Source organism: Diadema antillarum, unplaced genomic scaffold (genome assembly GCF_040938485.1).
Source record: "Diadema antillarum isolate AM-2024a unplaced genomic scaffold, OU_Dant_1.0 seq00000651_RagTag, whole genome shotgun sequence".
NCBI lineage: Eukaryota > Metazoa > Echinodermata > Echinoidea > Diadematoida > Diadematidae > Diadema > Diadema antillarum.
Window position 1 is genome coordinate 1238236 of NW_027271564.1, and position 27529 is coordinate 1265764.

A 27529-nucleotide genomic window follows, 5' to 3' on the forward strand; every position below is an offset into this window, starting at 1 on the left:
TGACGAGAGGCGATTAACAAACACAATTTGGTATCACAGATCTCCTCCTTCCGATAACAAATGCAGGAATTCGATACAGGAGAACTTCTAATCATTATAATTCTCTTTTGAAGAGCTGCTATTGTCGCTGGAGATGGCCGTTCCGTCTCGCCGCGCACTGCTAGCCATCTCACGAGCCCAGCGCTGAGGGCGGGGTGATGCCGTATTTCTTGGTCACGTTGCTCTGGGCCTGGGCCGCTACGCTCAGGGAGTAGAGGTGTGCCATCTCCATCTCGGTGCGGGCCAGCTCGATGGCCTTGTTGAAGTACTCCTGAGCTGACGTCATCTGTCCCCTTCAGATATAGAATGGGGGGGGGGGGGGGGAGGGGGTGGTGTTGGAAGAACACAGGGAAGCATGAGACACTGGCTTAACCCTATCTTAACTGGAAGGGGGGTCAAATTGAATATCCCCTCGACATTTCGCATGACGATTCTGCAACGTGCAAAGATTTTGCCGAGCTATTTCATGACTTTTTTCTTTGAAGTCTCCCACATAACATGAGACCAAATTTGCGACGTCCAGGTACACCATTCTAAAGTTACGCAATGTTTTGCATATGCATGTCAGCCCCACAATAGCCCAAATTTGAGGTATCGTGTGCAAGAATGTGAAGGTGGGCCTACAGTACTTTAGATATATAGTGGAAAAGTCTACATACGTTGTAAAGAGATCTGATATACATGTAACAAAATACCAGATATAATAACAAACAAATTTCTCAGGTATCAATGAATTTGTTTTTGTTTTGTTTTTTATTTGTACAGTTTATGGACTACTGATGTATAACAAAATATCTGATATAAAGAGCAAATTGTCTTGGTCCCCAAAAATCTTATTATACTGAGTTTCTACTGTATTTAAGAATCCCTGTAATGAACAGGGTATGGCTCATCTCTGTGTGCGTACACATACAGCTGAATAATCTATACATTGTAGACTGCAGTCAACCTTGTATTTTTCGTTAAAAAAAAAAGAAATAACAAGAAAATATTGAAATGAAACTCGGAAGTAGCACCAGAAATACTACATCCCCCCCCCCTCCCCTTTACAGAATTCCTGGATCCGTCCCTGCATGATAATACACATGACGCTGCACTACACAACAAAAGTAAAGAAACGGATGTGACTCAAGGGAAGTGTAAACAGTTTGCTTTGACATATCCCAATACTAAAACCAGCAGAAATTTTGTAACTTGTATATCATGACGTGAAAAAGACAACATTTATCTGAAGTACCATTCCTCAAGTCAGTACAGGACTTGACAATAGCAGTGGCTTGGTCACCCGGTGGCCCAGGGCTACTAAAAATTGGTGCTGGGCCACCAATCAGCTTTTTTTTTCTTTCTTTGTTCAATTTCAATTTGAGAAGATGGCTGGATAGCTCATATTCAGCTCCAGTAAGCTGGTCTTCCATGAGTCCAGTTGGATGTGAGGTGAGACCACTTCACCAGGTTAGACACCCTGCTCTTTGCGATGAATGAATGAAGCAGGATCTTTTATGTGCTTGAGTTGTGACTCTCTCACACACAGGAACTCCATTTTATGTCCTATCCAAGGGACAGAGAGTTTTGCCTCTTACGAGATGGTACGGTATGATTACTTGCACACAACATTGCTCAGTGAGACTCGGGTATCGAACCCGGGTCGCTTGGGTCGAGGGCAGACGCGCTACCGACTGAGCCAACTCTCCGCAACATGTGTTCTCTTACCTCTGAACTTCAATGGTCCCCAGCGTTTCGTAGGCAAAGTCACATCTACTGTCAATCTCAAGAGCTTTCTGGATCATTCGTATGGCTTGGTCAGGGTCCTTCTTCCATGCTAGATACAGCAGCCTGGTGATAATAAAATTGAATAGATAATTCAACATGGAGAATATGGTACCAAAAACTACATATGATTTTTATGAAAATGTATAGTAGCACATCTCTATGCTCAAATATGTATTCAAAATATAGACACAAATAAAGGAATTGGAATGTGAAAGCCAACCACATCATATTATCCCGTACAGTAGATAAAGACTTAGATCAATCTTTGATTAGAAGTAGATGTTCACAGGGCCATATCTCAATCACAATTTTTAACAACAGCAACATTACTGCCAACATAAAATAGCAGGTGGCTGCTGTCTACTATAGACCTCGGTCTATAATAGACAGGTGGCCACTAAGACGGATTTGACTAAATACTGATAATTTAGCATTCTCCATTGACCGCAAACTTAACTTTTCATGTGCCATGTTAGCACGCCCGAAGTCGAAGGTGTGCCAACTTCGCATTTTCTGCTCAAACGCAAAATGCCACAGTACAATGAAAGCATTTCATGTGATTCCATTCTTGTCACATGTAGGTTGCATTTGATACCATGATTGACTATCAAGCAGCGTTCCCTATTGGATTTGCGAGCACTTGTTACTATTTGTGTGGAAAAGCCATGCCTCTACAATAATGTATCTACACTAGTCATTTTAAAAGAAATGTCATCATGGATTTGCCATACAGTTTACATCAAAGCAAAACTTCACATTCTCTCTTCAACTTTGCATATCGCATGTCCAGGGTAACAAAAATGTGTAAAAATCATATAGATTTGAAAAACATCATTTTTTCCCATAGGGGCAATTCCGCGGTTAGTAACGTTACATTTTAGGGACATTCTCATGATTTAGATTAGACTCATTTCTCTATCTGTGGATGTGAAGTCTCATTAATGTCACCAGAGATCATACTAGTGTAGACCTAGAACAGAGCAAAGAATGAAATCATTTCATGAATTATTTTAGAAGAAAGGTCTGCTTTTAATGCCGGTTAGTAACGTTACAAAAAAAGGACATAAAAAATTGATGAGCATCTTTGAACAAAAAGTTTGCTAAAACTGGTATAGCTTGAAATATATCAACACTTATTTTTCATTTCTAGCTTTAAGGGCAGTATCTACCCCAAATATCCTTTCTCATTATAAATTTGTTTGAAAATTAAGTACAAAAATCATGGTTAGTAACGTTATGGTTAGTAACGTTACAGTTTGTCCAGTGATTACAGAATTGTGTGTTAACTCAAATCATTACATGTTTCCCCATGAGAATGCAAAGTTAAAGCTAAGAAACATCAGATAAGACATGAAACTCTTATTTCAATCATAAAACTCATGCAGTATCGTACCATTGTACTTGTACATGTTAAAAAAGACTAGAAAAAAAGTTTGCATAAATTACAAACTAAAAAAAAGTACCACTTTTAAAGACTACGAGTACGTAGGTCAAGTGATATCCACAGTTTCATAACTTTGCCAATCACTGTTCATCATGACTCACAGTATTCACAAAAGCAGCCTGTTTTATTGAGCAAAACAGTTAATGTGTTCCTTATCAAGAGTACCTTTAATAAAGGGGAAAGAATCAAAGAGTAAAAAACTAATGTACCGGTATGTAGTATGTACAGTGTATGGCCAATTGTGGTGTGCGTAGTCATTGCACAAGAGGAATCCAGCATAATGCAATGTTTTATATCATTGTGAAAGTAGTTTAAGTCATATGACATTAACTCAAATAATACAGTGTATTAGATGAATTCATGTTTATTCAAGTCTAGAGACAGGTATTTTTTTTTTCTTTTAGACCAGTTTGAATAAATCTCTGCATTGTTCTGAAAACAAAAGTCTGTTCGCTGTACCTGAAGCGTCCCGACAAACCATTGTATGATAATTTCAAATTGGGACAGAAAATTTGAAGTGATGGCCTCAATTGTTTTTAACACTACTTTCCACACAAAATGCTCTTCTGGCCCACAGATTCCATCAATTGCCCCTTCCCATGGGAAGTGGTTAAAAGAAAATAATAATCGCTCAATGTGCACCTTGTGAGCCTTCTGTAGTGATGTGAATGCTGTAGACCCCCCCCCCCCCCCCCCAACATTTCCCACCACGATTCCGCAACGCGCAAAGATTTTGCCGCATCGTCTCATGACTTTTTTCATTGAAGTCTCCCACATATTTGAGACCAAATTTGCAACGTCCGGGTACACCGTTTTGCAGTTATGTAATGTTTTGCATAAATGCATGTCGACCTGAAAACAGCTCAAATTCATGATATCGTGTGCAAATCCAATGCAAATTGTGTTTTTTCGTTAATTTGATATTAATTAGATTGTTTCAACCTTTGACCAGTGAAATTAATCAATTGTCATGTAGATAAGCTTGAAAAAGTGCCTGCAACAAATTTTGGCAAAAAAAAGCAATAGAAAACAAAAGGTAAAAAAGCATTAAAATACATAAGAAATTAACAAAACAATAAAAAACAAAAGAAACTGATTTTGATTTTGCTATTTTTTTGCAAGAAAATTGTTGGAGGTGTGTTGAGGAACTCTTACACAAAAATTTAGCAATCCTTCAGTCTTTTTTATGGAGTTATAGGTGAAAATATGATTTCATACGTAAATTTGCATAATTAATTTACAAAAAAAAAAAGCCAATATCTTTTTACTGTATGACCATGTAATCTTGTAGTTGACATCTGGCTCTATCATCAGGCAAAATTTTGCCAGACCAGGACCTGTCCATTGGAGTCTTATTCACTTATTTCATGGTTAGTAACGTTACAATACCCACAGGCTGTGGTTAGTAACGTTACGTGGTTAGTAACGTTACACATTTTGACTGCTGTTATTTCTAACTTCTATAATGATTAGTAATACTTACTTTTATATTTCAGTTAGTCATTGGACACAGCAGGAAAAATTGAAATATTATCATTCATAGACACTTTATACTCTCTGGAGGTAAATAATTTCACTTTTTGGTTAGTAACGTTACATGACTGTCCGATGGTTGGGGAAATGCACACATGTTTGCATTTCGAAGACATGTTAGTTGATTTTACTTAATCTATCCATGAAAGCATTGCATTGCCTCTATGAATTCAATATTTGTGGCTAGAAAATGGCATTTAACTTGACTAGCTATCTTCTTTGCCATTATGGAGATTTTGCTGATGAAATTCAATCTGAAAGATTACTTGTTCAAAATTGGTGAATTCAATACCTAAAACTATCAAGATACCCTGAAAAATAGTTTTTCCTGAATTATCAATGTGTTCTTTCTGAAGTCAAACACAAAAATCAAGGAAAAAAACAAATTGAAATTTTATGGTCATGTCCCTCTAACTGCGGAATTGCCCATAGCATAAACATGTTGCTTTCTCAGAATAACGTGGCACACAGGGGGTTTATACAATGGCACATAAAAAGTTAATCGTCAAAAAAAAAAATTCACCAAATTGATTTGAAAAGATTTTGGTACACTGTACCTCTATTTTGACATCTTCCCTTCAGCATGCATAACCCAGCTTTTATCTGACATATTTTGCAGTTTGAAAATATAACACTTGTGGTACTATGTGCAACAACGTGCAAACAAAATTGTGCAAATATTTTCTTCACCACACATCATGTCCATGTGATTTCATGGCAGATATTGCGATGCTGGTAACAATTTGCTAGGAGATAGACCATCTACTTTGGGTGATATACGTCTCACTCATTACAAACTGACATATCACAGATGATCAATCATGTGAAAATTTCCAATTTGAGGGTAATCTTGTAATGGGAGAATAATGCACTCACCCACGATGGACATATGCTGTAGGATTGTCTGGCTCTAGTGCTATCGCTTTCAGGTAATTTTCATCTGCCTGCTGGAATTGTCCTTGATCGTTCAGAGACTAACACGGACAAAAAAATCAAACACACATTTCATGTAAGATGCAATGGAATTTGTCACTATTACTACCATTATAACACCATAATTGTCATCTTTGTAAGCACCATCACTACTGGATTTGTTATATATTCCTATCATCAAATCTCCAAAACAGCATCAGCCTAATCTTCATTGTCATAACAAGCAGTCATCAGATTCAACATTCTGTTATTGTCATCATCACATCATCATCAACATCGTCACTACTGTCATAACCAACATATTCAAAATCATAATCCAACAGATTAAACATCACCACTGTCATTACTACCAACAACAGTATCGTCAGGATCACCTTCATCAAGAAGATCAACATCATCTTAATCATCATAGATCTTCATCTTTCAAGGTTTTTACTAGTGAAGGTAATAGTCCTCATCTCACTCAAGTTTGACAACATTGAGAACATTTGAATGTCCAGACTCAATCAGCCTGGCTCACCTGAGCGCAATCTTAATCATGATTATCAATCTTCATCAACATCAGTTATGAAGGGACTGTACAGTACTGGTTGAGGTGAGGATTCAGCATGTAATGTTTTGCAAGATATTTAGAAACCACCCTATGAAATGTTGAAGGGCATACAATTCGGAGGGGAATCAAAGATTTCTTTGATGAATATCGGTTTTGACGTGACTGAGATATCTAAAAATAAGTTGAAAGAAAGAGATCATAATAAAAGCTTTGGCCTGTCAATTTTATTGGGATCATTTTTTTGGATATCTCAGCCATTTCCAGGTCAATTTTCATCAAACAAACATTTAATCCTTCTTGAAATTACATGCTCATACCATGTCATAAGGGGTTTCTCATTATCTCACCAAAAAAAATTATAAACCTGAATCCCCATGCAAACCAGTACAGCACAGTTCCATGAGGTAATATCTTTGCTTTTATTGGACTCGGCAGTAGTAAGAAAATTTGAATCTGTAACTACATCAGCCCAATGTCTCACCTGAGCGTAGAGTGCGAAGGCCTCGGCACATTGGGCGAACTGTTTACAGCAATCCTCCAATGACTTCACGGCCGCCTGCATCTGCATGGGGCTCTGGACGAGAACCGAGAGGCGGTACTTGGCGTAGCAGTGCTGGGCGTGGGCCAGGGCAAAGTCCGGGCTGAGCTGGCCGCACTTCTCAAAGTCCTCCACTGCCTTGTCCACCTTCTCTAGCAGCAGCAGAAGCTGGAGTGCAGGTTAAAAAAAGTGTAAGTCTAATGATTTAGATGATACAAAAACACTATAAAAATACTCTTCTTTTCAGTATTGAAGCCAATCAGGGGAAACAAGTAAGCAATAATTCTGCACTCAGCTTCCATGCAAATCCAGAAATCCTTTAATATAGCAAGTAAAGTAAGTACAAATTTTATACCTGTCGCATGTAACCGGGTATAAATACTGTAGTTGTCACATTAATAATTGGATGAGTCACTATGAAGGGAAATGAAAAAGAAAATACAAATGTAAGAAGACAGTAAAAAGAAAAAGTACAACATTTAGTCATTTACATTGACAAAGTGACCCTATCAGAATGAAGGGAGTTTGTTTTGTGGAGAAGGTGTGCATGTATCTGCATTTGCAGGGGGTTTTATTTTTTAATCTTTTTTTTGTTTTGCTGTTATAGTCGAAGAGTAAGATTGTGTGCCTGTTCTCTACTACATATCACAAAGCCCAAAAAAGAACTAGAAATGTCGCTATGGCGACTGGTATGCCTCCGCCATAATGCATGATTCTCCTAATAGGTCTATAGTACATGTGGACAATGTGTGATTACATTTTCACAAAATTGGCAAAATATTGAAATGACATGTTTGTCACAAATGTATCGAATGTTCACCTTCCTTGACCTACGTTTAATTGGATGAATAAGAGAGCATGCATTTGGGGATTTAAGAACTTTAACTTCGACTTTGACCCTTTCATAAGTTTACACACTTGAGTAATTTTCAAGGTATGGAGTAAAACTAAAAGTGCAATTTCTGTATTGAACAGTAAATTGTTATCATTTTCATCTGGCCTTTGATTCATAAGAGAATCACTGTCAGGCAGAACATACATAAATATGTACTAAGTTTAAAGATAACTTGAGCCACTTCCGAGATATGGAGAAAGGAGTAAGTTCAGCACTTTCACTTGATCTTTGACCTTTTGACCTTTGGCCTTCTTGGCAAAAAAAAATCCCAGAGAATATCTAGTGGATTATACATGCATACATCAAGAAAAAAAAAATGATAATCCTGCTGGCATTGCATAAATATTAGGAAAATAGTAAAATTTTAAAGTATTGCCCTTGACCTTTGACCCCTGACCTCTGACCCACAAACCCCCATTCCCTAGATAACCACTGCCAGTCAGTACATGCATATATACTTTGTTCCATAAAGATACCTTGAACAATTTCCAAGATAGAGAGAAAAAAGGGAAATTTTAACATTTTACTTGACCTTTTGACCTTTGACCTTTTGACCTCATGACCCCACACTTTTGCAAGAGAATCTTAATTGGGTAATACATGTATACACTCAGTTTCAAGAAAATATCTTCAGGCATTGCATAGATATGGGGGAAATAGTGAAATTTTAAGCATTTGACCTTGACCTTTTGACCTTTGACCTTGAGCATGTGCACCCAAAAGTTGATAGGCACAACTTTACCCCCTAATACACATACATGCCAAGTTTCATTAGGATACCTCAAAAGGTTTTGATAGTTACCCTGTCCACAAATCCATTACGGACGGACGGAAGGACGGACGGACAACCCGAAAACATAATGCCTCCGGCACCACTTCGTGGCGGAGGCATAAAAAAAGAGTAAAACTAGAAATGTCGCTATGGCGACTGGTATGCCTCCGCCATAATGCATGATTCTCCTAATAGGTCTATATTATATGTGGACAATGTGTGATTACATTTTCACAAAATTGGCAGAATATTAAAATGACATGTTTGTCACAAATGTATCGAATGTTCACCTTCCTTGACCTATGTTTAATTGGATGAATAGGAGAGCATGTATTTGGGGATTTAAGAACTTTAACTTTGACTTTGACCCTTTCATAAGTTTACGCACTTGAGTAATTGTCAAGGTATGGAGAAAAAGTGCAATTTCTGTATTGAACAGTAAATTGTTATCATTTTCATCTGGCCTTTGATTCATAAGAGAATCAATGTCAGGCAGAACATACATAAATATGTACTAAATAAAGTTTAAAGATAACTTGAGCCACTTCCGAGATATGGAGAAAGAAGTAAGTTCAGCACTTTCACTTGATCTTTGACCTTTTGACCTTTGACCTTCTTGGCAAAAAAAAAAATCCCAGACAATCTCTAGTGGGTTATACATGCATACATCAAGTTTCAAAAAAAATAATCCTGCTGGCATTGCATAAATACAAGGAAAATAGTAAAATTTTGAAGTATTGCCCTTAACCTTTGACCCCTGACCTTTGACAACATGAACCCAAATTCCCTAGATAACCACTGCCAGTCAGTACATGCATATATACTTTGTTCCATAAAGATACCTTGAACAATTTCCAAGATACAGAGAAAAAAGTAAAATTTTAACATTTTACTTGACCTTTTGACCTTTGACCTTTTGACCTCATGACCCCAAACTTTCACCAGAGAATCTTAATTGGGTAATACATGTATACACTCAGTTTCAAGAAAATATCTTCAGGTATTGCATAGATATGGGGGAAATAGTGAAATTTTAAGCATTTGACCTTGACCTTTTGACCTTTGACCTTGAGCATATGCACCCAAAAGTTGATAGGCACAACTTCACCCCCTTATACACATACATGCCAAGTTTCATTAGGATACCTCAAAAGGTTTTGATAGTTACCCTGTCCACAAAATTCATTACGGACGGACGGAAGGACGGACGGACGGACGGAAGGACGGACGGACGGACGGACGGACGGACGGACGGACGGACAGACGGAAGGACGGACGGACGGACGGACGGACGGACAACCCGAAAACATAATGCCTCCGGCACCACTTCGTGGCGGAGGCATAAAAAAGTATGCTAAACTACTGTTTGTAGTTTTTTTTATTTTCAATTGGTGTCCATAATACAGATTGAGCATTAATCTTATGCACGGAGTGTGACAGCAAATAATTGAAAAAACAAGCTTTCATGGAGGAATCATATTAATAACATAGGTAAAATTATTTCACGTAATATTGGCGTCATGAACAGATTAAAATATTATCTTCCTTCATCTGCATTATTAACCCTTTATTCTAGTTTGATATTACCTTATTCAAACTATGGGAATCTTGCTTGGGGTAATACATATCAGATATTACTAGATAAACTGTTTTTATTGCAAAAGAAAGCGCTCAAAATTGTTTTTAATCTACATACCCGAGAACATACAGATGCTTTGTTTTTTGACCATAAAATACTAAAAATAAAAGATTTGAATGTGTTCCAATTTGGCCAGTTTATGTTTAATTATAACAGTAATTTATTACCTAAAACATTTCATGACTTATCTCATCGAAACAGTCAAGTACATAACTATCCCACGCGACGATCCGATGAATTTCATCTTCCACTAATGAGAACCACACATGCCCAAAGTACATTTCTTTATACCGGACCCAAACTTTGGAATAATCTAGATAATAGTTTAAAAGATTCCCCCAAATTCGTCACATTCAAATACAAATTCAGACTAGATATATCGCTACGGCGACTGATATGCCTCCGCCATAATGCATGGTTCTCCTAATAGGTCTATAGTACAATGTCTTGACAACGTGTGATGACAGTTTCAAACAATTGGCAAAATATTAAAATGACAGGTTTGACACAAATGTGCTGAATGTTCACTTTCCTAGAACTAAGTTCAATTGGATGAATGATTAAAATGTCAGAGTGCAGGTATTTGGGGAACTGATGATTTTTACTTGACTTTTGACCCTTTTATAAGTTTAAGCATTGAGTTATTTTTCAAGGTATTGAGAAAAATATAATTTCAGTATCAAATGGGAAAATAGCATTATCTAAACCTGGCCTTTGACCTTTGACCTCACAGTTCCAAAGAGAATCACTGTTAGGTTGAACATGTATAGATATGTAAGTTTCATGATGATACCTTGAGTTACTTTTGATATATGGAGGAAAAAGTGCAATTCAGCACTTTCACTTGACCTTTGACCTTTTGACCTTTGACCTTTTGGCAAGAAACTTCCCACAGAATATATATTGGGTAATACATGTATACATCAAGTTAAAAACAAAAAAAACCTTCATTCATTGCATAAATATAAGGAAAGTAGTGATATTTTGAGGAGTTGACCTTGACCTTTGACCCCCCTGACCTTTGACCCATGACCCCCAATTTCCCTAGATAATCACTGCCCATTGGTACAAGCATATATACTAAGTTCCATGAAGATACCTTGAACCATTTGTGAGATATGGAGAAAAACATGAAATTTCAAATTTTTTTTCACAAAATAACCTGTGACCTTTGACCTTTGACCCTGTGACCCTAAAATCCACACAAAGTATTATCCCCCAAGGATATACCCTCATACCAAGTTTGATGTAAAACCACCGCACGGTTCTTGAGATATCGACAAAAACAAAACGGGACGGACGGACGGACGGACGGACGTACAGACGTACAGACGTACGGACGTACGGACGTACGGACGGACGGACGGACGGACGGACGGACGACCCGAAAACATAATGCCTCCGGCCACTTCGTCGCGGAGGCATAAAAACAAAACAAACTTCATGGGCAGGGCTTCCAGGGAGCTGTCGTGTCACTTTTCTTGGAGAGAGAATGGGGGGGGGGGGGGGGGGGGGGCGCTGCTCTCGTATCTCACCTGTCCTCTGTGGTGGTAGACGTCGGCATTGTCGGGATCGATGATGACGGCTTGGCCAAAGTCCGTCATGGCCTCCATCTGGTTTCCTTCCTGCATGTGCATGCTGCCTCGCTTGATGAGCGCATTGGCCTTCAGCTGGGATGGAAAGAAAAAAAAAACATCTTTTTATATACAAACTTTGGTATTAGTGGAGATGAGGATTGGGCTTACAACTCTCTGACAGATACCAAGAACCGCTTAAAGGGGATGGCTAGTAACTGATCAGTGGGAATCAGTGGAAATGCTGGGAGATGATTGTTCCAATCCTTATGGGATTCATTCAAGAGTTCATTGTATATCTATTGTTGTGTGAAAATGATTTGCTTCAGAACGGTCTCATATTCAAGTAATGTGCAGATTAATGCTCCGTCACTGACCAGGGACGCTAACCTGGAAGCATTAAACTGCACATTACTTGAATATGAGACCATTCTGAAGCAAATCATTTTCACACAACAATAGATATACAATGAACTCTTGAATGAATTCCATAAGGATTGGAACAATCATCTCCCAGCATTTCCACTGATTCCGACTGATCAGTTACTAGCCTTCCCCTTTAAGAAATAACACAGAGCATACCATTCTTAGAGGAATTCAAAATTTATTACATAAAGATTGGTTTCAGAATGGCTGAGACATCCAAAAACAAAGAAAAACAAAGCAATTTTCATAAAAGGTGGGTCCCACCTTGTGACACAACTGACTGTTGAACTGATTTTGTGACATTATTACCTCCGCCAAGGGAGGAGGTCATGTTTTCGTTACCGTTTGTTTGTTAGTTAGTCAGTTAGTTAGTTAGTTAGTTTGTCTGTGTGCAAAATAAAAATGAACGGATTTGGATGAAACTTGCAGGAAAGGTTGAGAATGATACAAGTAACAGATGATTAAATTTTGGTAGTGATCCGAGAATTGTGGGGGAATTTATGAAGGATTTTTGATATTTTTGCAGGTAGGGTCAATGAACTCAGGCTGTGCGTATTTGAGGTTTGCATGCGCGCACTAAAGTGCGTGCTCTAGTTTCTGCTAGGGGGAGGCGCGCCGCGCAGCTGAGGGTTTATAACGTAACAAAGGCTCCTATATTGGAAAATTGGACGATTTTTCAGCACGAATACGTATGGGTGGAAATCACTGATCTCTATGGAAGAGCAAGATCATCATTGGAAAGTACGTAGCTGCTCGGTGGAGGTCTGCACTCTCAGAGTGCTCTTCTAGTCTGTATATGCGAACATTTTATTGTACTCCTAATTATTTTGTTGGAAATGAAATTAATCAACTTGAACTTGAACCCTAAGTCCTTGGAGAAAATAAGACTGGAGCAATTGTCACAGGAGCAAATGTTGCAATTCCCGACACAAACCTTCTTATCTGCCTCTGGCAGCCTGATTACTTTATCCAGGTCAGGCCTGGCTAGAGACCCTTGACCTTTGAGGAGGTAAAAGGTCGCCCTCATGAGCAGTGCCTCCGGTGCCTTTGACCCCCCACTGTTGATCTCGTCTGTGCAGGCGTCGATGATGGAATCAAAGTGGCCCTCCTTGAAGCAGTATTTGGCTTTGGCGTATCCAGTACTAGTGATAAGGAATGTAATTTAAGCCAGTTCAGGGTTAAAGGGACTGTACAGTTCGGGTTGAGGTGAGGATTTAGCTTTTACGGTTTTGCAAGATATTCAGAAACCACTCGATGAGATGTCAAAGAGCATACAATTCTAAGGGGAATCAAAAGTTTATTTGATGAAAATCGGTTTTGAAATGGCTGACAAATCCAAAAACAAGGTGAAACAAAGAGATGCTAATAAAAGATGTGGCCTGTAGCCTTTTATCATTATCACTTTCAGCCATTTCAAAACCAATTTATATCAAATAAACATTGAATCCTTCTCAAAATTACATGCTCTTCCAAATTTCATCAGAGGTTTCTCATAATCTCACTTGGGAATGTTATAAACCTGAATCCTCCCCTCAACCAGTACTGTGCAGTCACTTTAAAGCTTGCGCATGAGCAGAAAAAGGTCATTCATACTGACAGACATGTTCGCTTCAAAATTCACTGTGGTAAGCATCTATGATATCACGATTACTCATGTAATCCTTATGAATCAATGGTACTTGCCTGTACATCTGCCTTACAGCAAGCCTGGTATTTGGTAAATTTTGATACAACAATGTAAAAATTCAAGTCTCAAAATTACTGCATTATCTATACAAAATCTGACCGCAACTATTAGGCCCTCTCTTATCCACACACCTCTCTGTAGATTATCTAGACAGCTCCAAGCAGTGTAGACCAAGAACAGAAAAAAAAAGAATAATAATAATTTAAAACACAGTCAAAACTCTGCAAAGCACACGCTATTTATTTATGACAATCCTTACAGAAACCAGCGATGATATTGAGGTTTGTTGAAAAAAATCAGAAATCAACATTTTCCGGTGATTTGATACATGGAAAAAGCAAATTGTGTGTAGACTTGAGGAAAAAAAACTCAATTCAGATTTAAATCTACAAAATATCATGCCTGAGAATCATGTTATGAATTTTGCAGTAAAATATTTCAATTCCATAATTATGACTTTAAGTAAGCTAGAATAAATTGCACTACTGTTGCAGCACGTACACTACCTACACAGCCACCATTGGGTTGAGAGCCTACTTGCACTCACACACATGAACATAAAAACATTGTTTCTCCCATATTTGGCCAAAGCGCTTCAATCCTGACGGCCGCCAGTCCCGACATGGCCAGATAACAGAGTTCGGACTCTATGCTTACATTATGTGTGTATTGTCAGGCTATAACACAATTTTGACATAAAAGAAAATTGATGGTCCCAAGGATTTCATCAAAACTGGAGTGGTCTGTTAAAAGTGAACATGTATGTGTGTTATATTTACTGAATGATCAGATAGGTATTTTGGTTCATCAAGTACTAATTTTACAGCTAAACCTGACCTACCCTCATAGCTTCTCTCCACAAAGTCTTCAAAATGGCACGAGAGGACGGCACTAAGTCGTCACTCACCTTGAGAAGTCTTCAGAGGAGCAGTAGTCCTCATCCGTGGTGTTTGAAATGCCATCATTGGAGAAGGAGGAGAAGTAAGACCGGATGAACTGTCCGGAAGGCAGACATGGAACCCTCTCCTACAATATGGGCAGTTCACATTCACATTTTAAGATATTACCAAGCAAACTCATGATGATCATAAGTATTCAAAAAAAAAAAAAAATCACTGAAAGTTTTTACATAAAAGACAGTTCCTGGCCATAATTCTGCCTAGACAGTTCATTGAGGATATATTATGTGATGCAGAAAAATAAATTGGGGAATATCTATTTTTTCACGAAAAGATGGTTGAAGACCAGTTTTGAGAGTCAAGGATTAAAACCAATGATATTCAGGTACTATAGTAGCATCACGTACAACCTGCTTGTGCTAAGCCATCCTTCAAACATTCAATTGCCAAATGTACTCCACTTTTTAAACATTGAAAGTCCCTAAATATCACAGCTTTGTTTACAGAGCAATGGCTGACAAACCATTTGTCTTTCCTCTATTGGCTGTCATGGACATAGGTATTTGATGAATGTAAGAAACACATATTCACGCTCACATTTTCTCCCACATCCCCTGTACTTGGTCAGATGACTGGTTGTTCTGCTGTAATACAGCAGTGACAGGAAGACTACAATACTGAAAAAGCTGTTATTTTTTCCAAGGCTGTAAGTTTCTCGAATTTTGCAAAAGACTGTTGGGCATCCAATTCGTCTACACCCAAAATTAGGGACTTTTCGACTGTGAGGACGTGGCTGCCTTTCTCATACAAGAGCAGTTCCAAATTGCTGCAGTCCACTGGTCACGTCCGCGGTGTTATCACCCTTTTCAATTTTCAGTGCATGCCGTTCATACAACGTACATTACTGCTATGATGCAGGGGCAGATCCAGGAATTCTGTAAAGGATGGGCGTAACTATATTTCTGATGCCACTTCCGGTTTCATTTCTTTTTTAAAATCTTTCTTTTATTTTTAAAGAAAAATAAAGGGGGGCGCGCGTCGGTTACAACCCCCTCTGGATCTGCCACTGATATGTCATGGCCCCGTCCCCTCCAGCAGGCTGGCGATTGGTGGGTCAAGTGATGACGTAACTCTAGGTGGCCGTGTAATCCCTGGAAGATGTGCTTAATTCTGGGGTTGGACGTGCTGGAGAACCTGAGGCATGTGCAGTTCCTTAAATGACATCATTACTGCGACATCCACGTCCAGGAGATGAAATCAAATCATCCCTAATTTTGACACCAGATCTTAATCACATGAAATTTATGGACAGGCATCAGTGCAATTACGATAGCCTCGGTGTGAAATCGTGAAAAAAAACTCACAAAAATGTTTGTGACCTCTTCATTTACAAAAGTCATAACTGCATGGAAAAATAACAGGTTTTACACTTTAGTCTAACCGTTGTAAGATACCGACCTGGTACTTCTCAAGAGCTTTATTGTTCCCAAACAGCTTTAAAATTACACTTTAGTCTAACTGCTGGAAGATACTAACCTGGTATTTCTCATGAGCCTTCTCCTTGCCAATCTCCTTCAGCATCTTGTCAGCCAACATCATGCCTTGCTGGTGGGTGAACCCTTCTAGGAGGCACACTGCCGTGGCATCTGCAGTTTGTAATAACAGGGACAGCAACAGGAAGAAATGATAACAGTCTCTTTGTATCCCTCCTTCTGAGCAATACATTCCACAGATCTCGCAAAATTTATAAGTAGGAAGACATGTTAGCAGTAATCATTGACAAGAGATGTTGATGGTTGGTATCAGTGTTGTTTCTTCAAATCAACAAATTCTTATGTTGAGAAAGCAGACACTCGCAAAGACTTAAACAGCACCTCAAAAGGGTGCACATCAAACTTAGACCCCGTTTACAGTGCAGGGCTGGGCCGAGCCGCGGCCGAGCCCAGCCTCAATTGCTGGGCCAAGCCCTGCAATTTTGTCCCTTTACACTGCCGAGCTCGGCCGCGCTTTTAATTCAAACCTTTCAATATTTTGTCGTAGTGGCACTCTGCTTGTAAACAAACGCAATTTGGTATAGTCTGTTTTTTAGACCCTTTGCCAACTGGATTCCGTGTCGACGAAGTCGCCGTTCGGGCAAAGGCCTTTGCCGAAGGAAAAATCCTTTACAGGACAAAACCACCTTAAACTATACTAGTTTTCGACGTTGAGGGGGTTAATATCCTGAATAACGAAATAGTACGGGCAGAGGGTTTGGAAGCCAGACTAAAATTGGCTGCGCATTTGGCCCAGTTTGCATTTACACTGAAATGAAGGCGGGCTCAGCTGCGGCCAAGCCACGGCCGAGTCTCGCACTGTAAACGGGGTCTTATTGACTTCCACTTATTATACAGGCCAAGAGTCAATACAGCCCACCAGTCATACAGCATTTCAAAATTCAGTATGGAATTGGTTAAGTTTAGCCATGTGAGCTTACCTTCAAGACACTGTATCTTCTGGTTCATCATCTCGAATGCCTTGGCCCGTCTGAACAGGGCCTTGACGTATCTGTTGTTCAACTGTAAGGCTTGGTTGCAGTCATCCACCACCTGCGCATAATTTTTCTGTGTGAGAGAAGAAAATTACAATAAATAAGTAGCTAGGTAACTATCATTTCTTAATAGCATCATGCTTAGCAGCTTGCTCCCTAAAAAACACAATAGCAAGCTACTTGTATAGATCTGCAACACAAACACCAAAGACACTAATACACAAATACTGTAAAAGTGGATATTTTTGCATGACTAATCTTATGGGCTCGGCCAGGCAAGAAGAGTTTTGCGTGTTTTTAATTCCACGCAATCAACACATCAACTACAGGAACAAGTGGCAAGCAGAAATATTTGCGAGCTCAGCTTTTATTTTCGCACTATTTTCTTTTTGTTGCTTAAAATGCGCAAAAAATTTCAACACTGCAAAAATTCCCATTTTTACAGTAGGCATACGATTGTGAATGGTGTTCTTCACATGTGCAAGACAGTTGCTTCCACAGTCTAATGAAGGAAGAGACATTGTCCTACAATGTAGCATTCACACTGCAGATTTAAAGCTCACTGTTATCTTCAGGATGAGGAGAAAAAAGACCTTTGCTCTTATGATCACTGACAATGTTGTCAAATACCATACATATATATGCTGTATATATTGTATTAACTTTGCCCAACATTTCTATGCCTTTTTCATTCTATTACCCTGTACACATGATGGGGAAAGGAACACATACAATGTAAGGGAAAGACACGATATCTTATAGAATTGCTCAAAACACATCCGTACCGTCAGTAGGAATAACATTTGACACATGTTCACCTTCTTCTTTTTTGATTGGGGGGGGGGGGGGTTCTGTTCTAGTACAAAGGAAACTTACAAAAAGAATGTATGAATTTTCATCACCAAACTTACTGCTACAACAAAGGCATGTTTACTTAGGAAATGAAGTCATTATCTTTAAGCTCCTACAAAGGTGTGTACAAAGTTGTAGGAGAGGAAGGAAGTAGCAAAGGAGCCCTCTCTATTAAAGAATGGATAAATGATAATGACAATAACATGGTACACACTATTTGTATCAGGGTGTTGGGTTTTGCATCCATGAAATAACTTGGAGTTAAAACATCAAACACACTTCTTTCTACTCAAACTGAAAACTTTGGACAATTCAATGTATAAGATGCATGAAGAAATATGTGCAATGTCTGCTACCACTTTGTACTCATACTAGCTGAGCACGTTGTTATCGGCATTTGAAATTTGGAGTGGCGTCCTCATAGTTTTAGCCTTTGTACAAATTTGCTGGAAACGTCATAACAAATGGGAAGACAGGTATACATCATGCACACGTAAGCATTGATATTTCTGAAGTATTTGAGTGATTACAAAGTGAGTGACATCAGTATCTCGTTGGAAATCTTGATTATCCCTAAAATTTGCATCAACATCCATCTGATTATTATGCCACACCATGCGAGCAATGCAGGGTTCTAACTTCTACACGACAATTGCTCCAGTCTTTTTTTATCCAAGGACTTAGTGTTAGGGTTGTGATAGGGTTTTATGTTTGGCATGATATGAGGATTAGGATTAGGAGTACGTTATGTTTGTGGGTAGAATTTGTGTTTCGCTTAGTGTTCACGTATTGCCGAGGAGCAATTGTCGCATAGCACATGTCAAGGAAACGTTCAACACCAAATTGATGAGGCCCACCTTAATATTCCACATTTAACCCTAAAAAGACTTGGGGGGGGGGGGCCTAAAAGGCCCCCCTCGACATTTTGTGCGATTACTCGGCAACGCACATTGCTTTCACCGCGACGCTCAATGACTTTTTTCTTTTAAGTTTCCCGCATGTTTTGACACCAAATTTGATGCCTGGGGTTATGGTTCTGATGTTACGTAACTTTTTGTACGTGCACATCGGACAGAAAATGGCTCCAAAATGTGATTTTGTGTACAAAGTGAATGCAAATTTATATTTTTCACATGGTTCATATATGAATATGCTTATTTTTACTCTCAATGGCTGAAATCAATTTGTTTCAGCAGTATTGTTCTTCAAAACCTTCTGACATAAAATTTTGCTGAAAAGGAAAGACAAAAGCAAAAGGTAAAAAACAAGGAAATACATAAGAAATTCATAAAACAATAAAATACATAAGAAATAAAGTTTGATACGGAATTTTTTTTTCAAGTACATTTGCTAAGAATGCCATAGAGTATTTGGACCAAAAATTTGCACTTTTAGAATTGTATTTACTGATTTATAGCAAAAAGCCTGATTTTTGCATAAATTAGCATAATTGATATAAAATTAAAAAAAGACTATTTTGAGAAATCTAATTATGTGATCTTGTTGATTACATCGCACACTACCATTGTGCAAATTTTCGTGGATCGCCCGATCCACGGCCGAGATCTCAAGGGGGGGCCCTTTAGCCCCCCCCCCCCCCCGTCTTTCCAGCTACCAAAATACCCCAGTCTTTTTAGGGTTAACAAAAGGTCCTGTGAATGAATGTTGCTGCACTTGGCACTCCTTGCCTGCATTCCCTTCCTACCCCCAAGTCCCCTCACCCCCTTACCATCTGTTCCTGGGCAGCCGCCTTGTTCTGGTAGAAGGTGGCGATCTCCTTGGTCTTGTCCTTGGGGCAGATGTCGATGGCCTGGGTGTAGAGCTTGATGGCCTGCTCGTAGTGACCTGCCTTGAAGTACTTGTTCCCTCGCAGCTTGGCAGACTGGGCTTGCTCCTCTGGGGTCTGCATTGGGTGAAACGCACATGTAATACATGTAAAAAATGTATTAAACAAATGAAAACAAATATGAAAAGGTTATCAAAGATCCTCACAGGAAATGGTCTCATCTGTTGTAATACTTGTTTCCGGAACAAAAAAATATTCACAACGACAGGCTGTGGGCGAATCACTATTTTCATCAAATAATAAAAACAAATGTCGCAGACATTCAGACATTTATAATGTAACTTTTACCAACATCATTACACTTTATTCTTGCCCCCCCCCCCAAAAAAAAAAACAATATAAAGACAATTGTTTAAAGAAAATTGAAGGGGGTCGGGTTAACAGCATTGGTTGATTTGGTGTGGATTGACCTATATGCACAATATTAGGTTAGTACTCCTACTGATTTTATTACCTCCGCCAAGGGAGGAGGTTATGTTTTCGTTACCGTTGGTTTGTTCGTTAGTTAATTCGTTCGTTAGTTAGTTTGTCCGTGTGCAAAATAACTCAAAAAGTAGTCAACGGATTGGGATGAAACTTGCAGGAAAGGTTGAGAATGACACAAGTACCAAACGATTAACTTTTGGTACGTAGTGATCCGAGAATTTTTTGGGAATTTATGAAGGATTCTTGACATTTTGGCAGGTAGGGTCAATGAACTTGGGAGTTCAGGCTGCGCGTATTTGAGGTTTGCCTGCGCGCACTAAAGCGCGTGCTTTATTTTCTGCTGGGGTGAGGCGCGCCGTGCAGCTGAGTGTTTATGACGTAACAAAGGCTTCTATATTGGGAAATCTGGCAACTTTCAGCACACAATGCTATAAGTACGTAAGGGTGGAAATCACTGATATCTCTGCGGAAGAACAAGATCAGTGGTGAAAATGGGTTCTAGGAACAGTACCCCCTGGAAAACCACCCTCCGGATAACTACCACCCGGATAATTACCCCCCAGGACAATTCCCCCCTAGGGCAACTACCCCCCGGACAACTACATGTACCCTCCTAGGGCAATCACCCCCCAGGGCAATTCCCCCTTAGGAAAACTACCCCCTGGATAACTACCCCTGGGATAACTACCCCTGGGATAACTACCCCTGGATAACTACCCCCTCGGATAACTACCCCCTGGATAACTACCCCCCCGGAAAACTACCCCCTGGGTAACTACCCCCCGGAAAACTACCCCCCGGATAACTACCCCCCGGAGAACTACCCCCTGGGTAACTACCCCCCGGAGAACTACCCCCTGGGTAACCACCCCCAGGATAACCACCCCCCGGATAACTACCCCCCCCCCCCCCCCCGGATAATTACCCCTCGGATAATTACCCTCCAGATAACTACCCCCCCCCCCCCCGATAATTACCACCAGGATAATTATCCCCAGGTTAATTACCCCCTCCTCCGATAACTAGACCCCAGATAACTTCCACCCGATAACTACACCCTCCGATAACTTCCTGAGGATGATTACCCCGGATAAGCAAGCCTACAACTCCCCCTCCCCTATAACTATCAAGACGAAAATTACCCCCAGGACAGTGCACCACGCCAATTACCCCCTGGGTAACTACCTCCCGGGTCATTGCCCCCCCCCCCCCCCATCTTACCTTTAATAAAAAGAATATCATTACTACAGGAAACGAAGTTCTTTGTATTATTTGCCAGGAATCACGGAGATTCCATACTGATACATCATGTTATGAAAACAACATCTTAAAGATTTACGATTTGTATCGTTTGCACTTAGGACAATTTATGTAAAAGCTTAATTTCTCCCTCTGTATTTTGACTCTATGTTCATAAAAAACGAAGCTGTCCCTTCATATCCTACCCGGTAATCCAGTAAATGTCAATGCCTTTAACCAAACTATTTTCGCTAAATCTGTATTTGCTTTTACTGTTCCGAAATTTCGGATTTCTCTTGATAGTATAGTATAAAAGAAGTTTTTAAGTTTGAATGCCTTTACCATTGAACTAAAGACATTTTGAAGAAATGTTACACTTCAGAATGAGTTAAACTTTTTGCAATATTTTTTTAACCACAATTGTCTATCGTTTACCACAACTCCATGTAACACTTCTTTATTTTGAGGAGCTTATATCTCATGCCTCACGTGCCCTGGTTTTGACCCATCATCTTCCTCTTCCCTCTCGCTTTTCTCTGTCCACCGTGAAGGTAGTCTATTCCTGTCATTCATAACTCACCTTTCCTCTTTCTCTCATTACAAGGGATTTATCTCGTGTGTGTTCATGTGCAGTGCACTCCCGTTAAAACGAAATGCTCAGGACCGGCAGTTTTTTTTTTTTCGTTTTAACGAAATTTCGTTGTAACCGAACAAATATAATATGCAATGTATAACGAAAAGAAGGAAACCACGCATAAAAAAATTCTGTTTGTTGAATCCTCATCATACGCTGGAAAGCTATGTGAAATGGGAGAATACCTTTTTAATTTCGTTTAAATATTACATTTTAAAAAGAGCATAAAGTTGTTTGTGTTGTCACACATGTGTAGAAAATGACGGTGTAGGATTTGGTTACAGTTCGCTATTCCAAAGGTTCTTTTCTTACTAAAGTACGTTACTCCGAAGACTCCTTATTCCGAAGTTTCGCCATTCCCGGGATTACGATGGTTTGTTTATGTGAAGGTTGGCATTTCCGCAGAATCATTATTCCGAAAGTTCATAATTTAGATCAAAATAATATATTGTTCATTTTCCGAAGGTTCGTTGATCTGAAAATTAAATGAGGTTCGTCATTCTGAAGGTTTATAAATCAAAAAAAGAAAAAGGTTCACTAGTCAGAAAGTCCGTTGTTCCGAAGGTTTTTTCATCCGAAAATGAAATAAGGTTCGTTATTCCGAAGAAATTTTGTTAATGAAAAAAAAAATGAGATTTATTTATCTTAAGACGATTATAAAGATTGCAATTCTTAAGTTTTGTTAGTGTACTCTCCTTTTTCCACCATGGATTAACGATACTTTTTGTAATGTTCCGATTAACGAACGTTTTGAATTCCTATCATTTTCGGACTAACGAACCGTATAAGAATAAGAATAAGGACCATATTTTATTATCGAATTAACGAACCTTTGGAATAACGCCAAAATGTGCTTAATAACAAACCCTCTTTCATTTCCGAACTAACGGACATTTAGTTGTATCAGAATCTGTGTGTTTTGTATTAAAGGACTTCGGAACAATGAAACAAACCTTATCTGAATTCAAATTATTTTATTACAACAACGCAAGTTCCCCTCGGAAACTGTGCGTGATACACGGAGTGAACATTCAATGATGCGTTCGCTCATGCAGAGACGCTTTAATAATGCTTGTTCCGCTACGCAATTTCGAATGCGATCCGCATTTCGTTATAACGGAGCGCATTTCTTTTGTTTTTCTTTGTCAGTGGCGCTCAGAAAAGACTTCGTGATAACGAAAATTTTGTTATAACCGTCTTCGTTATAAGCGAATTTTGTACCATAGACTTTAATGGCGATAATTTTGGGACCAGAAGTTTTGCTTCGTTATAACGAAATTTCGTTATAACCGTGTTCGTTGTAACGGGAGTGCACTGTATCTTTATTTGTGTACTTCGTCTCTGTCTTAATTTGCTTTCTTTGCATTGTTTCATCAATTTTGTAACTATTTCACTGTTATTCCGTTAACGCTCATTTCAGAATTGCCCTACTGCATTATTGGGCATATTAACAACTAGTATATCAAGGATGTGGGAAGAGATTGTCACCTCCTTGGTATGATCACTGCAGAACATTACCTCCCTTGACAATTACTCCTTATTAAAATTAGGCTCCAAGCAATCACCCCTCTTACAATAACTCTCCCCCAGAAAATTACGTCTCTCATTGTTATTTTCGAACACGTTAGCTATTTGAATTGAAAAAAAACCCAACATTTTTTCATATCGTCTGGTTTTGGTCGAGACCTAACTTTAGGTTTTAAACATCTTTTGGGTGAGATAATTAAAAACCCCTTACGAAATATTAAAAAGCATGTTATTCCAAGAAGGATTCAATTTTTTGAGAAAAAAAAAATACTCTTGAAATGGCCGGGATAAAACAGAGCAGCCCTATAATGTAAAAAGGATTCTGTCAACTACAACTCTCCTAGATCTATTCAAAAAGAGGGTGCAGGACAAAAGACTTCGTTAACAATAGGGTGTTTTGTAAAAAAAAAAAAAAAAATACCGTTTAACTCGTAATATTTTACTCTTTCTAATGAGACTAACTTATATTTGAACTGGATTTCCTCTTAAAGTGTCGAGAACATTTAATTTGAAAACTAGCACAATTCTACTTGTATGTAAACAAGCTGTAATTTTATTCTCATGACAGATTGGGGCACCTTTAAAGTTGCCAGTTATGACATCTTGGTAGTATCTAATAATTTCAATAAAACCATGGGTTCTGCTTGATTGATAAGCTCGAGTCACTGACTTGTTACCATGGACCTGCTTTGATCGACCTACAACGATTGGTAATTGTGTGGAACTGACAGCTTGTCAGGACTGATAACTTTCATAAAACCGTGCCCGGATCCTATCAGAAATTATGGCTTTATATCGAAGAGTCCCTCGCTAATGTTTAATAAGGGAATATGAATTGCAGTGAAATCAACTCTCCATTTCTTATGTTTATCGTCTATCATGTGTTATAACGGTAGAAATAATGACAAGCCAAAAGAGTGATGACAGTGTAAGAGAAAGGTGCATCTTCTGATATGGTGTTATGAACTTATGGAAAATATACGACGGGGTGGTAACTTTCGGGGGGCGGGGAGGGAGGGTTGTCCAGTAGGTAAGTATCAGGAGGGGGCGGGGGGGGGGGGGGGGGGGGGGGGGTTCGGGGTATTGTTAATGGGGGGGGGGGGGGTAGTAATCCGGGTGGTAGTTATCCTGGGGGTAATTATCCGGGGAGTAATTATCCGGGTGGTAGTTATCCTGGGGGTAGTTATCCAGGGGGTACTTATCCGGGGGGGGGGGGGGGGGGGTAGTTATCCGGGGTAGTTCTCCGGGGGGTAGTTCTCCGGGGGGTAGTTATCCAGGGGGTAGTTATCCGGGGGGTAGTTATCCAGGGGGTAGTTATCCGGGTGGTAGTTATCTGGGGGGTAGTTATCCGGAGGGTAGTCATCCAGGGGGTAGTTACCCAGGGGGTAGTTATCCGGGGGGTAGATGTCCTAGGGGTAATTGCCCTTGGGGGTAGTTGCCCTAGGAGGGTAGATGACCGGGTGGTAGTTTTCCTGGGGGGTAATGGCCCTGGAGGGTGATTGCCCTAGGAGGGTAGTTGTCCGGGGGGTAGTTGCCCTAAGGGGGAATAGACCTGGGGGGTAATTATCCGGGTGGTAGTTATCCGGAGGGTAGTTGCCCAGGGGGTAAGTGCCCAAATACGGTGAAAATGATTTGCATGCTTGGCGGAGGTCTGCGCTCTCAGAGTGCTTTTCTAGTTTTTCTTGTTACGAATTTTTGTAAAAAGATGTCAGACTTCAGCATCACGAGGCCGATTCGTGCGCGGAGAGGCGAGAGCCGCAAAAAAAAGCACCGAAAATATTTAGTCAGATCAGGCCACTAGGTGCAGCAGCCTTGCATTGAGCGAACCTGCTGGCGCCCGTGTTTCGATGGGTCGCTTTACATCAGATGATAAACACTCAATTGTTGTAAAAATAAAAAAAAAAAACAGACAGAATTTTTTCTTCTTTTCGTCATGGATAGTGGACATGTGTGTGTGTAACAAAAAATCACCATAAAAAGTTGCGACAATTTATATGTCAGGTGTGAGATGAATAAAAGTGAACAGTTCGAGCTTCATGAGTCTCTCTCAATTAATCTCCCCGGGAGCGTCATGAGGCTCTCCGGGTGCCTCGTGAGGCGGAGGAGTGCTCCCACGGGGGATCGAGCAGGCCTCGTGAGCGGGTTTCCCGGACTGAAATACAATCTGGCAACACAGTGCAGTAGTTATTAGTAAAGTCAGTCAGAAATAGCCCTCATCTTAGCCTTGCTTAAAACTGGTGAGCTCAGAGGCAACTGGTAGTGTAATACGTTAGACTCTAACTTAGACTCTAACTGAGAAGCATGGGTCATTATCATGTCCAGCATTATTACTAGCATAGCCCACTTTCGATACACCGGCCATGCCCACTAGACATCTACATGATGCCACTCTGGGCCGAGGTTTCGTACCTGTTCCACGCTGTTCTGTCCCGCATCTCCCTCGCCGCCACTGGCAACCTTTCCATCACCTTTCTTCCCTTCATTCTCCTTGGAATCGTCTGAGCTTTTCGGCTTTCCCTTGCTGAGATAGTAGGCTCCGTAAGCCAAGCCAGCAACAGCTATCGGGGCTCCAACAGCAAGGCAAATCTGCCATTTCGACCAGCCCACATCGCTGCTGGGTTTGCTGCTCGCTGCCATCTTGGAAAGGTGATAGGCCACAAGTGGTTTACTACTCACAGATGCACGCCTTGTGGGTTTCCTCTCGTCATGCGTGTTGCATGGGGAGCTACTCTAGACGCATAATCCTACCTAAGCTAAATCGACTCATGGCGTAACAGTGCACGTACAACACGATGCCCAACGTGTATGTATGTGAGCTAGCCTCGCCGCGCAAGCGGCATGCAAAATCCCCGAATCGACCCGACTGGACCCCACACATTCAGCTCTGCCGAAGGTCAAAATCATCTTGATTAGGCGGGGCGAGGTCTCGATCATACACACTCCACGATCATTCAAATCAAAATTATGTAGAATTCTCTTCTTCATACGTTCACCATTGGCATTTAACACTTTTTTTCTTCACATAGGATTCCTAGAGAATCTTTACACGGTATATAAAAGTAAATAAAATCTTTTTTTTTTTTTTTTTTTTTCAATTTGCTGTAATGTTATTACCTTCTGCTTAATGTACTTTTGTCTTACAGTTTTGGTTGAGATTGGGCTTCAGGTTTTCAACGGTGTCGTTGCGAGAAAGAAACCACTTATGAAATATGCAAAAAGACCATGCAGGCCTATAGATCTACCATTCTAAAAGGAACAAAGTTTGTCAACTGGTCGGTTCGAATAAAAGATGAGACTCGCCTTGGGGGCCACTTTGTCTCGCTTTGAAAACATTTCAGCAATCTCGAAGACAATTTTCGTCAAATAAACTTATTGTAAACACTCCTCTTAAAATTACATGCTCGTTTTATATTTCATGGTGTAATTGTTTCACAAAAGGTGACATATCTGAATATCTCACTGCCAAAACCATTATTTTCTTTTGATTACCGTACCTATTATTATGCATTGGCGGATCCAGAGGAGGCGCACCGGGCGCCCCCGCTCTATTATCTTTTTAAACAATAGCCCCCCCCCCCCCAAAGATATAAAAAGGGGTATTCGTTGCACCCTTTAATTTTCTAAAGGCGCCTCCTCTTTACGGAATTCCTGGATCACCTTTTACTACACGTACGTCTATATGATAGAATATTCAACACTAGTGTCCTCAATTACTACCCAGGTAACATGCCCATATGGGTTGCATATGGGCCCAATATGGGTTTGAATATGGGTCC

At 39.9% G+C, this 27529-nt stretch overlaps 1 protein-coding gene across 1 annotated transcript; it reads right to left on the reverse strand.

Annotated features, from left to right (window-relative positions):
• LOC139736542 (mitochondrial import receptor subunit TOM70-like) lies at positions 1–26394 on the reverse strand. Its single transcript, XM_071647292.1, has 11 exons — positions 26163–26394; positions 19811–19984; positions 17176–17302; positions 16239–16348; positions 14711–14829; positions 13051–13258; positions 11652–11786; positions 6754–6978; positions 5663–5760; positions 1750–1872; positions 1–332 (listed from the first exon to the last, which is right to left on the reverse strand). The coding sequence occupies exons 1-11, from the start codon at positions 26388–26390 to the stop codon at positions 170–172; spliced, it is 1710 nt and encodes a 569-aa protein (XP_071503393.1). The 5' UTR covers positions 26391–26394; the 3' UTR covers positions 1–169.
• Positions 26395–27529: the final 1135 nt, after the last annotated feature.